Here is a 13,060-nt window from a genome sequence, read left to right as displayed (position 1 = left end):
ATAAAAAAAGACTAACCTGAGCTATATCTGAAGATTTTATCTCGAACTGCATAGCCACCCCCAGGACCAAAAAATACGGTCTTAAAAAACTGAAAAAGTGGGGTTGGGGATTTAGCTCAGTGGTAGAGCACTTGCCTAGCAGGCACAAGGCCCTGGGTTCGGTCCCCAGCTCTGGAAAAAAAAGGAAAAAAAAAAAAAAACTGAAAAAGTGGGCTGGAGAAATGGCTCAGAGGTTAAGAGCACCGACTGCTCTTCTAGAGGTCCTGAGTTCAAATCCCAGCAACCACATGGTGGCTCACAACCGTCTATAATGGGATCTGATGCCCTCTTCTGGTGTGTCTGAAAACAGCTACAGTGTACTCATACATAATAAATAAAAATCTTTAAAAAAACAAACAAACTGAAAACGTTCCCATTAATAAACACGCTTTTACTTATTGCACATTTAATACCAAAGGGTAAAAAGAAACAGAAATCCAGGAACATTTGGAAAATTGACCCGTTTTTAATTAAAAACAAAAAATACAATACAACATCAAATTCCCCTTACCATCTACAATTCAGTTAAATTCAAAAATTCTAAGAATGAACCCAGTCTCCTGCCCAGAGGCAGTGAGAAAGCCGCTGAAGACACAGGGAAGTGCGGACATCAGTTCCAGCTGCAGGCAGTCTGCCAGTCAAACGGACTCTAAGGCGCTTCCTTTCAGTTTGTCAAAGTGTTTCACAGGAAGTTTCTTAAAATCATTTCATCTCAGGCACCCTCTCTGAGGGTGTGACTTCAAATTAGTTAAATCACTTTTATGCCACTACAATGATTAGTACTAAATATTTTTTAGATGATATAAAAGAAAATACCAAATAGACATAAAAATGGTCAAAATATTTTTTTAAACTGCAGGTCAATTTTTGCCTCCCTCCCAAAAAGATACAAAATGAACACACTAGGATGGGGACTCCGCTGGTTATTCCAGTTCACCATGTGCGTGTTCCCACAGGGTGGGAAGGGAACAGACATAAGGCTCTTAGTACTGCTGTGGTGGTAAGCAGCTATGTTCAGGACAGCTTCTTGTTTTAGGCCCGCCGATCCTCTGAATACATGTGGGGAAGCATAGCTGTGTTCTCTGCCCACATCGGGACACATTCAGCTACCATGGAAACTACAAAGCAAGGGAAATTATACTTATCCCAGGACTCGTTTACTGGGATTTGAGTGCCCTTTCTTCCTCAGAGGCCAGGTGGTGACGTGGTGCTAGGGGCTGCTGTGCTTTCCAGCATGAGCTCCCATTCTCTGAGGGTCCTGAGACGGGTAGTGGATTGGTCCTGGAGCTCTCATGAAAGGAGGGGGCGGTCCCATTGGGTGGAACAAGTGTGGTCCAAAACCTGGTGTGGGAGAGAACAGATTAGACTTGCGCTCCCTTGACAACCTTCCAAACTGAGTCTTCCTAGGATCTCAGCCACCCACACAGAAATCAAGGCTGATCAGTGTTAAGTAAATGTCAGTGTGCAAGACCTGCTGAGGACCATCTGCCTTCAATCCTTGTTTTTCCCTCAGTCCAAAAACTCCACACTCCTGCTCCTGGTAGTATGTGACCCTACTGTCTGCTACTTATCAAACATGCAAATCCTACCAGACAGAAGTCAGGATGGGGAAGTCTAGAAGGAAGCCAGGCCAATGTCAAGACCCTTTCTTTCTCTGTGCTTGACTGCAGAATGAAAAGACTGTCTTCACAGACACAGGCTTGATATCGAAGACCACTAGCCACCCACTACTTCCTGCATTGTTCACAGTCATGCACACTCACACTCGGTGCTATCGCTTGAACTGTTTGCTGGTGGCCGCTGACATGATAGAGTGCATAGGCCAAAGAGGCACTCACGTCCATAACCTACCCCATGTCATTTTGTAGGAAGGGTTTCTATCGACAGCAGTGGTTTACTGATTCCCATCCTTGCTGTGGACAGGTTAACAGCTCATCAGTTAGGATGAACTGACAAAGAGCAGACTGGTGGCAGATGGCCTGAGGTGCGGGACTTTCACAAGGGCTTCTCAGGGCCAGGAAGGAAAAAGGCAGTTACCTGGGGGTGGGGGTGGGGCGATCCCAGGGGGTGGGGGCAGGGCAATGTTCACTACGGCTGGAGGCCCACTTGGGGGCAGGTTGAAGTAGTTGGCAGACGCTTCCTCTTCTGCGGCAGGAGGTGGAGGCAGAGCTGGAGACAAGGGAGGACAATCAGTACCACGTGCAGATGTCTCTAGCACAGACATCTTGGCCTGCCACACAGGCCACAGAGGCACGCCTGCTATCGTCTAACAGAAACCCCAGCTGAATGAGTCTCTGACATGAACTGACCTCCAGGCAGTCCTGGTACAGGTTCTAACTTGATCCCAGAGTCTGTAGTTCCATCCTTCTCTTTTTCTTTTCCTCTGGCTGCTTGGGATCTGGAGACATATATACACAGGATTATCAGCACTGCGTCCCATCCCCAGTAAAATAGAGTTCCATCCCTCTTTCCCTTGGGTGTGCATGCCTTTAATCCCAGCATCAGGAGACAGAGGCAGGCAGATCTCTTTGAGTTCCAGGACAACACAGAAAGACCTGATCTCAAACAAAACAAAAGAAGAAAACAACCAGACCAACACCACTGTCACTGCCAGGGAGGGCAGCACTCATGTGTGCAGCAGTGCTCAGCAGACAGAAGGCCCCCCAGGAAGGGAACTGTTGTCAGCCTGCTCCTCTCTGTTTTCAAGATGGACACAGAGTCAGTCCCCTTTGAAACTTAGGTGGTGCAAGCCTTTACTCCCAGTACTCAGGAGGTAGAGGTGGGGGATCTCTGTGAGTTCAAGACCAGGCTGGTCTAAGACTGAGTTACAGGAGTACACTGAGAAACTGTCTCTAAAAACAAGACAAAACAAAACAAAACACCAAAGCAAACCACACACACCCCCCCTTAAAAAAAAAAAAGAAGAAAGAAAAAAATTTACAGCCTTTTCTCTTTTGTGGACAATTTCAAACTTAAAACGGATCTCCTTCTGCTTTAGTGCCTTTCCCTCCACTCCCCAGTACTCAGTCTGAGGAGAGCACTTAGGTCTAATTCAACTGTGACCCCCAATATCTACCTTTGGCAATCTTACATCATGTTTACCTTACAACGGCTGCTAAAAAATGAAGAACTCCAAAGGAGCAGGTTATTAGAGCAAGACCTTGAATATATTTCTAAAGGAAGAAGCTTCCAAATACTAAGAAATACAAAAGAAGGGGCTGCAGGATAGCTCAGAGGTTAAGAGCACTGGGTGCCCTTTCAGAGGACATTGGTTCAATTCTCAGCACCCACATGGTGGCTCATAACCATCTGCAACTCCAGTCCCAGGGGATCCAAACCCTTTCCTGGCACCAGGCACACAAATGGTACAGACATGCAAGTAAGCAAAACACCCACACACATAAATGAAGTCATTTAAAAAATACCAGAGAAGGGCCTAAAGATTTGTAAAGGCCCTGTCAAACCTATGTAAACAAAGCTTTCCATCCCCAGATGAACAGTTTAGAAGAGTCTTGTTCATACCGTCCCCATTTGACATTGAGTCGTCGGCCGTTCACAATCAGCTTGTTGAAAGACTTCTCGGCAGCCACCTCGGCAGCTTGCCTGGTGGCGAACTGGATGAAGGCACACTGCTGCCTCTGCACAACAGTGACTGTGCGAATCTCTCCGAACTGGTAGAAATGATTCCTGAAGAGCACAGGCCCGGGAAAACAGGTTAGTAACCCAGACGTGCTGAGAAAACAGAAATGGGCTACGGAAGTGTTCCGAGTCACTAGCCCCTCGGACACACAGGGGAGCCCCTCGGACACACAGGTGCTTGTCTTTAAGGCTCTCTCACACCTGCCCTACTGTAGGTGCTACTTGTTGGAGATAAGGGAAAAATTAGGCAAAAGTTCTTATGTATCTTGGAGTTTTTCTTGGGGAGGAGGGGAGGGCCTTTAATTGGTCACTTCAGAGCCATAGTTTCTTACCCTAGTATAAGACACTGGCAAACTACAGCTGTTACGGTCCAAGTGCCAAGACCATTTTCATTTGAGATTAAGCCTTGCTATGTTATACAGGTTAGTTTTGATTTCATGGACTCAAGTGATCATGCCTTAGCTGGGCTGTAAGCAAATACCATCACGCCCACCTAAGAACACAATGTTTAAGAGTTGAAAACTGAATGGCTCAATGGCAGAGCACGCTGGCCTAATATATGTGTCCTGGTTTCAAATCCTAGCACTGGAAAATAAATACAAAATATTGACTGAAATTTAAAAAGCTTAAAACTAAAAGAAGAAAGAAAATGGAAGACAAGAAGAAAGCCAGGTATGGTGGCCCAGGCACAGATTCTAGTACCAGAGAAAGGGGAAGGTCTTGAGCTTCAGGACAGTCTACATGACAAGACCCTGTCTCAAAATAAACAAAGATAAACAATAAGTAAATAAATACATCAAAATCAAATCCTACAAATGAGACCTGGTGGCTCCTGCCTATAACTCTAGTACCAGGGGGTAGGGGCAGAAGAGGCAGGAGAGGGCGAGGGCAGGAGAGGCAGGAGTTTAGGTCCTCAGAGTTCGCCACACTAGCCTGAGCTGCAGGGAACTACATGTCACAAAGCAAAACAAAATGGGAGCAATAGCTCAAAGAGATCACATAGGTCAACTAGGCCCAAAGTGCTTTCTCTAGCCTTTTTATAAAAGCTAGCTGGCCCATGGAGATTGCTAGCTCAAAGAGAAAGGCTACCAAGGCAAGAGTTAGTTCATCTCCCTGGAAGAGATCTCTCTTCTAGTCAAACACAGTGTAAGCCAGAAATACAAAAAGCAACAATTTAAACCAAAGAGTTTTGGAATCGCAGGGCGCTCTGCCCTCCACAACAATCAGGTGTGTATGTATGTCATCCTTTGGCGGTGATGGCACAACACCCTTACTCCCAGCACTTGGCAGACAGAGGCAGGAGAACCTCTGTGAGTTCGAGGCCAGCATGGTTAACAAGAGTGAATCCCAGAACAGCCCAGCTAGGGCTACAGAGAAAAACCCTGGCTAGAAACCCCCCCACCCCTCCACCGCCCCCGCCACCTGCCCAATACGGAGAGAGCTGGCTCAGAAGTAAAGAGCACACAGTGCTCTCACAAGGATCTAAGTTTGATTTCCACGCTGAGTGGTTCACAACCACCTGCAAGATCTAGAGCTCTTTGGGTTCTTGAAGCCACTTGCACAAGTCTATAGTAACTAAAAAATTAAAAAAATTCAAATGGGTCTTTAGACCCCTATATTATTTTTTGATGCAAAGATAAAAAGCACTCTTGAAAAATACAACTCCTCTGGCATCATAAAAAAGAGATTTATAAAATTTTGAATCGGCATTCATATCAATGACAGACTGGATAAAGAAATAGAAGTATGTCTGGTGATATTATTGCAAACTATTTACTCAAAGGCAGTTAAAAGCAAAGAGTTGTGAAATGACGCTCACAAACCTGAGGTCTGTTTCAGTGATGGTGTCTCCCAGACCACCCACATACAGTGTGGTGATCGTCTTATCCTCCGGTGGGTCAAGACGAGGCATGGTTGAAGCCCGCTTGAGAAGCTTATCAGCCACAGGGTCGTTAATTCCATAGTACCGGTCTTTTATATTCTGATCAGCAAGAGGGTCATCTGGATCGGTAGGCTTCTCATGTCTAAGATTCGCAAGTGGGAAATGCACCATGGTGAAAGAAAGGGAAAAATATCACTCTGCAGTAGCTACATAGTAAGGATCCCTCAAATGCCTTTCAAATTAGAAAAGTGTCTCACCAGGAATAGTTACTACACAAGAGCAAATACCAGAGGAGTTATTCTACCACATCAAGCCTTCCTGATGCTCTAAGCAATCCACTTAAACTGCTCTACTAGGCTCTGGCTGAATCCGACTTCACCTCAGAAAAAGGGTGTGTATTCAGGGTGGTGTTACAGTTAACCAATCATTAGCTAAACCCCTAACCGATGCTTGCAGGAGCCTTCAGGCCACTGGCCTTGCTTTGACTTCAGCTACATTTTGCTATTCACACCATTTAAATGGACACCAAATTAGCATAGAAACTTAGCACTTACTTAGAAACAGTCAGCACGTATAGCATATAACATAGCAATTTCAGTAGCCAAGGCTTAGCTGTAAGTAAAAGGTAATTTAGCCAGGCTCTTATGTTTTAAAGCAGGAGCTACTCTCCTGCGAACAGACCACAGAGCTTTAGCATTGAGGCCTGAGTTTAAGCGAGCGTCTCCCACTTCTCAGGAGTCTGAAGGTGAGGCTCGGCCTTACCTGTAGGGACACTCCTCTCCCCTCTTACACTCTCCTTTCACCCAGAAGGAACAAATGTGGGGCCGATTCCTTTTGTAGTAAGGTGTGGTCCGGGCCAATTTGAGTAGCATGTCACTAGTGGATGTTGCTTTTCCCAGCATTCCGACTGGCCGTGTTCCATCAGAGTTAGAAATCTGCACAGAGAAGGCAACTTTATAAGCCGTCAATCACTAGGATTTTACCAAACACAAAACTACATCACAAGGCCCTGGGTTCAGTTCCCAGCAGCATGTATACTCAATCCATTCCCCCAGATACACAACGGCATCGAGACAGTAGCCAGAGGACCAGGACGTCTGGTGTGAGACTGAGTCATAGAAGTGACAGGGAAGCTACACCCATGGTATCTCAACAATGTCCCTGCCAAAACAAAGGCTGACAAAGTACAGGCAACTAATGACTGCTGAGAATTAGTCTCCCGGACAGGAGTTCCCTAACTGGTTATCCAGTATAAAGTGGTCGGTTTTGAAATCAGATACAGATAGGCCACATTAAATGAACCCAGCAGGTATCAAGCACACACATGCATGCGCATGCATACATGCACGCAGTACACATGCACACAAACACATATGCAAGCATGCCTAGCACACTAATAAAGAAAAGGAGGCCATCTTTTGGGAGGGCCATAGATGGGAGGGGTTGAAGGGAGAAGACATAGGAGGGGTTGGAGAGAAGTGATATAATTAGATTTTAATGAAATAAAAAACATACTTCTCTTTCCATATTTTGGGTGTAATATTCTTTATTGACATCTGATTTAGGCATGTCATCTTTAAATGATAACCCTGCATCACGGACCTGGATGGGTAGGCCTGGTACAAAGAAATTGAGGAATTAATATTCATATTCAATATGTACATAAAGTACAACATCACTCTTCCCTTCTTGGTCCTAGTTGGTGGGTCTTTGAGAGATGTTCCAGTAATCAAGAGAGCTGCTCTACGGAGGACCAACGTGCGGCTCCCTACAACCATGCAGGGTGGCTCACTGTAACTCCAGCTCCAGAAGAGCCAACATTCTCTTCTAGACTCTGCCCTATACCCCACCCCCACATATACACAAATGAAAAACAAAAATAAATCTTTAAAATCAGATAATCAACCTACTTGTGACAGTTTACAATGTTTTAAATCAGACTGTTTAGCACCATCGGGCTAACACCTGCTGCGGAGACTACCTAAGAAACTGTCCAAATTCCTGTGCTGACATAGAATACGGTGACGTGAGTGTTTTAGAAAACTGTTTCAAAGAATATACTTTAGGGTCTAATTAAGTTAATAAAGTATCCAGCTTTAATACAATATACCTAAAATACATAGAACAGAGTGGTTTATTGTTAGACTGGATTCCTGTGGACAGACAGTTATGCTTAGTAACACTGTACTCCAGGTCTGAACTCCTGACAAATATATGATATAAAATGATATGCAGCCACAGCAGGTTTCCTCTCCCCCCCCTTGCCAGTAGGTAACTTTTTCTGAAAGGAAAACCTCATTTACATAAAAAAGTAAAAACAGAAGCAAGTGTTTTGAAATAGAAGCAATACTTGGTCCAACAGCCCACAGCATAATTAGCCCAGGAACTTGTTCAGGACTGTGGAAAGTTTTCGATCAAAAGGATCCAGGAAAAACAAACAAACAAACAAACAAACAAACAAACAAACACTGTCATAGCAGCAATGCCAACTGGCACAGAGATGGGTGAATAGGCCAGTTCTAGTTTCTTTCCAATTGCTCCTGAAGTTCCTACTATTGCTCTGGAGGTCTCTAGAGCAGCCTAGTTATGGCATTTTTCTTGGGAAAAGCCCTGTTGGGCACCCGCACACTCTCAGATCTAATGAACATGGCAAACATACCGTACTCTAGGTCTAACAGGCAGGTCTGACAAACATTCTTCAATTTACTGCAGGTCTGGCACACTTCAGTCTTCTTGAAGCGCATGCGGACCCCAGGGCACCATCGAAATACTGTGAATGGCCTGGCACAGATCTGAACACACATCAAGGGACAGATTCTTAATCGTTCTGACCTGGACTCAATTCAGACTGAGTAAGTATGGAGATCTGGCCTTAGCAATCATCTATTTACATGTCAGCCGACCCAATCCCCTTTAATTCCTTTTTTTTCTAGAAGTTAAAAAGCTAAAATAGTATAGAAATATGCATTTAGAAGGTCAAAGCCTTCCTACCTAGAGGCAAACAACATTAAATTTTGACTTGTCTGTTTCGTGGGGAACAAGGAAAGTGAAGCAGGAAATATCTCTTCCAGAATATTGTGGCAGCCACAATCCTCCTCTTCCTCCTCAGCTAAAACTCTCAGCACACAAACTCGTGGTGTTTGGTGCATATTTAGACACCTGTTTATGAATTAACACTGGAATGGCCATTTTCTTTTCTCCCATAGCTATTGACTATATCATGAAAGCTGTGAGCATGAACTCTGAATGGAGGACCTCAAAACTTAGTAAACACAAAGCCATTTTGGTAGAATACAGGGAAGAAAAGGATAAAGAAAATGAAAATTAACTCTTAATAGACATACTTACTTTGCATTCTTTTCCATATTTTTCTTTGGTCTGAAATAGAAAAGAACTGGAATTACGGCAGAGAAAGCAAGCACACAGACAGACAGACAAATGAAACCAACCCGGGTACCTGTTTCTCCCCACCTCCAAGTACAAAACATGGTATGTGTGTGGAGATCCCTGGAAAGACAATCAAATCAAACCTAATTCATCTTTTCGTTGGGGCTACGGTAAGGGATGCTGTGAGGGTCAGATCCAATTGTCAACTTGACGTAACCTAGAATCAAGAGCCTCCATGATGGACTGCCTACCTACATCAGCCTGTGTGCACGTTAGTTGACGTGGGAAAACCCAGCCTGATCATGGGCTGCACCATTCCCACAGCTTGCACCCTGGACCCTGGACTCTGGAAGTGAAGAAGGGGCTTAGCACTAGCAAGTACACATGCATTCATTCTGTCTTGACTTGGATGTGATGTAACCAGCTACTTCGAGTTCCTGTTGTCCTGACTGCCCCACAATGATGGACTGTGTCTGTGAACTGTAAGCCAAATGAAACTCCACTCTTCTACGCTGTTTTTGTCAGGGTGTTTTACCACAGCAAGAGAAATAAAATTAAGAGAGAGATATTCCGACAAGATCATATTCTCTTTTGATCTAATACCAAGTGTCTTCCTGGAGCTTTAACTCTTAGATTTACTTCTGACTTTCAAGAACTAAAATTCCTACTAAAAATCCATATATTTTCTCTTATATGTTGAACCTAGATTTTAAATTGTACTTGTGTATGTGTGTAGATCATGAACCAAGAAAAGGGACCCTGAGTGGGAAGAAAGAGTTTGTATGTGGGGATAATAAAACAGGTGTTGTTAGAAAGAAGGGTAAACTGGGGGATCTAAGAAAATGAGGCAGAAGGGGCAGAGAGAAAGGGGCAGGGCAGCGGAAGAGGGAAAGAATTGAAATCGAAGTACATACGAAACATGCCAAGATGAAATCCATCCCTTTGTATGCTAACCTAAAAAAATTAATAAGAATGAAGAAATCTGTTCTGGAAGGTGGCTATTTCAAGGGCTACTCTGTTTTCCAGATGAAAGCTTCCACAATTTCTAGCACATGTTTCTTGCTGACTAATCTTTGAGGAAACTGTTTAAACATCAATCCAATCACCTGGCTGGTTGGCTATGTGTTTGGTGGGAGCTGGCCACCAAGCTGATGACTGGTCTAGGAAAACCAAGACCGGAGATGGCAGGCAGCACCTGAAGCGGGAATGGCTTTTTAAAGCATCTACTCTTGCAATGTGGTCGGCAGCTTCTCCTCATGAGAGTTCGCTAGGTCGCTGGGTTGGAGGAGGTAGACAGTGGGGAAGGATGGTATCTATGTGCTTTAAGAAAAAGACAAGGTCTCATTACATAACCCTGGCTGGCCTAGAACTTGATTTGCAGACCAGAATGGCCTTGAACTCACAGAGATCCACTTGCCTAAAGGTTGGGATTAAAGGTAGCCATCACCACTCATGGCTGGTTTAGGAATATGTTACACCCAATGATGTCTATTAAAAAAAAAAATTAGCGTCAATTAAGAACTGATTTTTTTTTATATTAGGATGTGGATATGCCATCTAATCTTTGTTAACTAATGGGATGAATTTTAAAAATTCTTTTGGTGTGAAAACCAAAATTCCCAAGGTCTCCAGCCACCAAATCAAGTAGGATGATAACTAGAGACAAGTCTTTCTATAGTTTGTGCAAAAGGTAACTGCTCTGGACTCTCCTGTGCTGGTTGGTGGACGGTACGTATCCAACGTTCTGTTCCCATAAACTATAGAGTCAGCATCTGTGAGGCCGATCACAACATACAACCCTATAATCATTGATGCCTGTCGCTATTTTACCCTTTTTGGAGAGGAGATGGAGTGTATCTTAAACTAGAGAGACTACCCCAAGGCACAGTGGCTGAGAGATACATGACTAGTAGCCAGGAAGTAGTGCTACGTAAAGATATTCTCGCCTGTCAACAGACCTACTTTTTAGGTTAGATGCTCAACAAGTATTAGCTGTTATGTTACAGCTCCTATGTCACAGGATTACTGCTCAGTATCTAGGAGAGGAAATAGGTAGGGCAGTACTTTGCAAGTTGTCCTCCCTTTGGGTTAGAAAGAGCATCAATTCTTCTAACGGCTAAGAGAAACTCTTTACATTTACCTTGCAAGGACCACAAAATAAGGAACAGTTTACTTCCGCTGCACAGGAAAGCACTCACCATTCGTATATAAGGGTTTTCTCCAAGACACGTCTGACACAGAATGGGGAAGTCCTGGAGAAAATGGAAAAGCTGGTTGAAGATCAAGTCCCGAAGACCCTGTTCCCTCAGTCACTGTCCTGGGGCTGGGAAGGATGCAAGGCTGGCAGGAGCCCCAGCTCCCTCCCGCACTGGCCGCGGCCCGGGAAGGGACGCTGTCTGCACTTCCGGCAGGAAGAAAAAGGAAAGCATCTGGGAAGAGTGGAGTCGCCGGGTGGACACTGGTCCCGGGACCCTGATCCGCCGCACGAGGGCTCGCTCTCCTCCGGCTACCCCACCGAGCTAGGCCGCAGCTCGGTTCTGGCCGAACCCACCGCACCCTAGGGCAAGGCTTCCCCATCCTGCCCGGCCTCGCCGTTCCCGCGTCCTCCTCCGGCGCGCACTCACCGCGTCCTCCCAGTTCTGCCTGTTGTAAGTGTTGGAACCCAGAGAAGTCGCCATATCGGGAGTCCCGGGGCAGCTCTGGCTTCCGACTCGAGAGACCGACCGCCACGATCCCGGCAGGCACAGGGGTAGCGCCGAGCTACGTATAATCTGCGCGCCTAGGACGGCGTGGGGCGTGGCTTCGCGGAGGGGTGTGGTCTCGCGTCAGAGCCCGCGGTTCAAGGGGCTTATGCGGAGCTCTACTGTTCGTCCTTGCCTCTAAAGAATAAAGACCCAGTAGGGTCCAAACGCGTGGCTAGGCGCAGATGTCTGCATTTCTAGTACTTTGCTAGAAGAGAATTCATTATCACGAAATCACATTTAACCAGACATCCTTTATATTCTGTTTCCACCCTACCATTACGGTAAGGATGTTGGTTACATTTTTATAGAAAACGTTTTTTTTTTGTTGTTGTGGTTGTTTGGTTTTTGAGACAGGATTTTTCTGTGGAGCCTGGCTGTCCTGGAACTCACTCTTAGATCAGGCTGGCCTTGAACTCACAGATCCGCCTGCCTTTGTCTCTCGAGTGCTGAGATTAAAGGTGTTCACCACCACCATTTGTTTTTCATGATGTTTTTCAAAGACTTATTTACAAGTTTTTAATTCTGTGTCTCTGTGTGGATATATGTACATGAGTGTAGGTGCCTACAGAGGCCAGAGACATTAGAGCCCCCTGTAGCTAGGTGATTGTGAGCAATGCAGTGTGGGTTCTTGGAGTCTTAGGTCTTGCAGCAGCAGTACACGTTCGTAACTGCTGAGCAATCTCTCCAGACCCTCCTCTGTGTTTTGAGTAGGGGTGACACTCCACACATACCTACTCCGTCATTAGGCAGAAGCTTCTGCAGTTAAGTTGTTTTAATTAAAATTAAGAGAAACCTTTCTCTAACTTCAACAAATGAAGGAATTAGTATCCTGTGCTTAATGTATATAGCCTTAAAAACAAGTATAGGTACCCCTCAATAGCATGAGGCATGGTGATTGTCAGCCTTTGGCCCAGTGACAGTTTGTCAGCATCCTTAACCGGGAGGGCTGTGGAACGGCCTCTGGCAACTGGGTTTAATTTCTTTGACAGGGAAGCCATTGTTTGTATCTAGGGCCCAAGAGTCTGAGTCAATACCCCCTTCGCTATCCCAGATCTCTCCATGAAAAGATGGCTTAGTCACATCTGGCAAATCCAAAGCTGGTGCACAGACTAAGGCTTTGTTTAAAGCATTGAGGGCTTAAGTTTCTCCATCCTGACAAAGCTTTCAGGGGCTCCTTTGGTGTCCTCATATAGTGACTTAGCTATTTCTGCAAAGCCTGGTGTATTAGTCAGGGTTCTTTAGAGTCACGGAACTTATGGATACAGTAAGGGAATTTGTTATTGATGATTTACCAGTCTGTAGTCCAACTGCCCAACAATGGTCAGCTGTGAATGGAAAGTCCAAGGATCTAGTTGCTCCTCTTCATCTC

The 13,060-nt window shown here is 45.1% G+C and overlaps 1 protein-coding gene across 1 annotated transcript; it reads right to left on the bottom strand.

Moving 5' to 3' along the window:
* Nucleotides 1-869: 869 nt before the first annotated feature.
* Nucleotides 870-11,678, bottom strand: Rbm22 (RNA binding motif protein 22). The gene is made up of 11 exons (NM_001025676.1): nucleotides 11,572-11,678; nucleotides 11,146-11,199; nucleotides 8,909-8,938; nucleotides 8,220-8,352; nucleotides 7,076-7,176; nucleotides 6,323-6,495; nucleotides 5,502-5,702; nucleotides 3,562-3,726; nucleotides 2,349-2,437; nucleotides 2,077-2,208; nucleotides 870-1,380 (listed from the first exon to the last, which is right to left on the bottom strand). Exons 1-11 carry the CDS (start codon nucleotides 11,623-11,625, stop codon nucleotides 1,250-1,252), a joined length of 1,263 nt encoding a protein of 420 aa, NP_001020847.1. The 5' UTR covers nucleotides 11,626-11,678; the 3' UTR covers nucleotides 870-1,249.
* Between the last annotated feature and the right edge of the window lie 1,382 nt (nucleotides 11,679-13,060).

The sequence above is a fragment of the Rattus norvegicus genome, chromosome 18 (genome assembly GCF_036323735.1).
Source record: "Rattus norvegicus strain BN/NHsdMcwi chromosome 18, GRCr8, whole genome shotgun sequence".
Lineage (NCBI taxonomy): Eukaryota > Metazoa > Chordata > Mammalia > Rodentia > Muridae > Rattus > Rattus norvegicus.
This window is presented reverse-complemented; position numbering and strand designations above follow the sequence as displayed.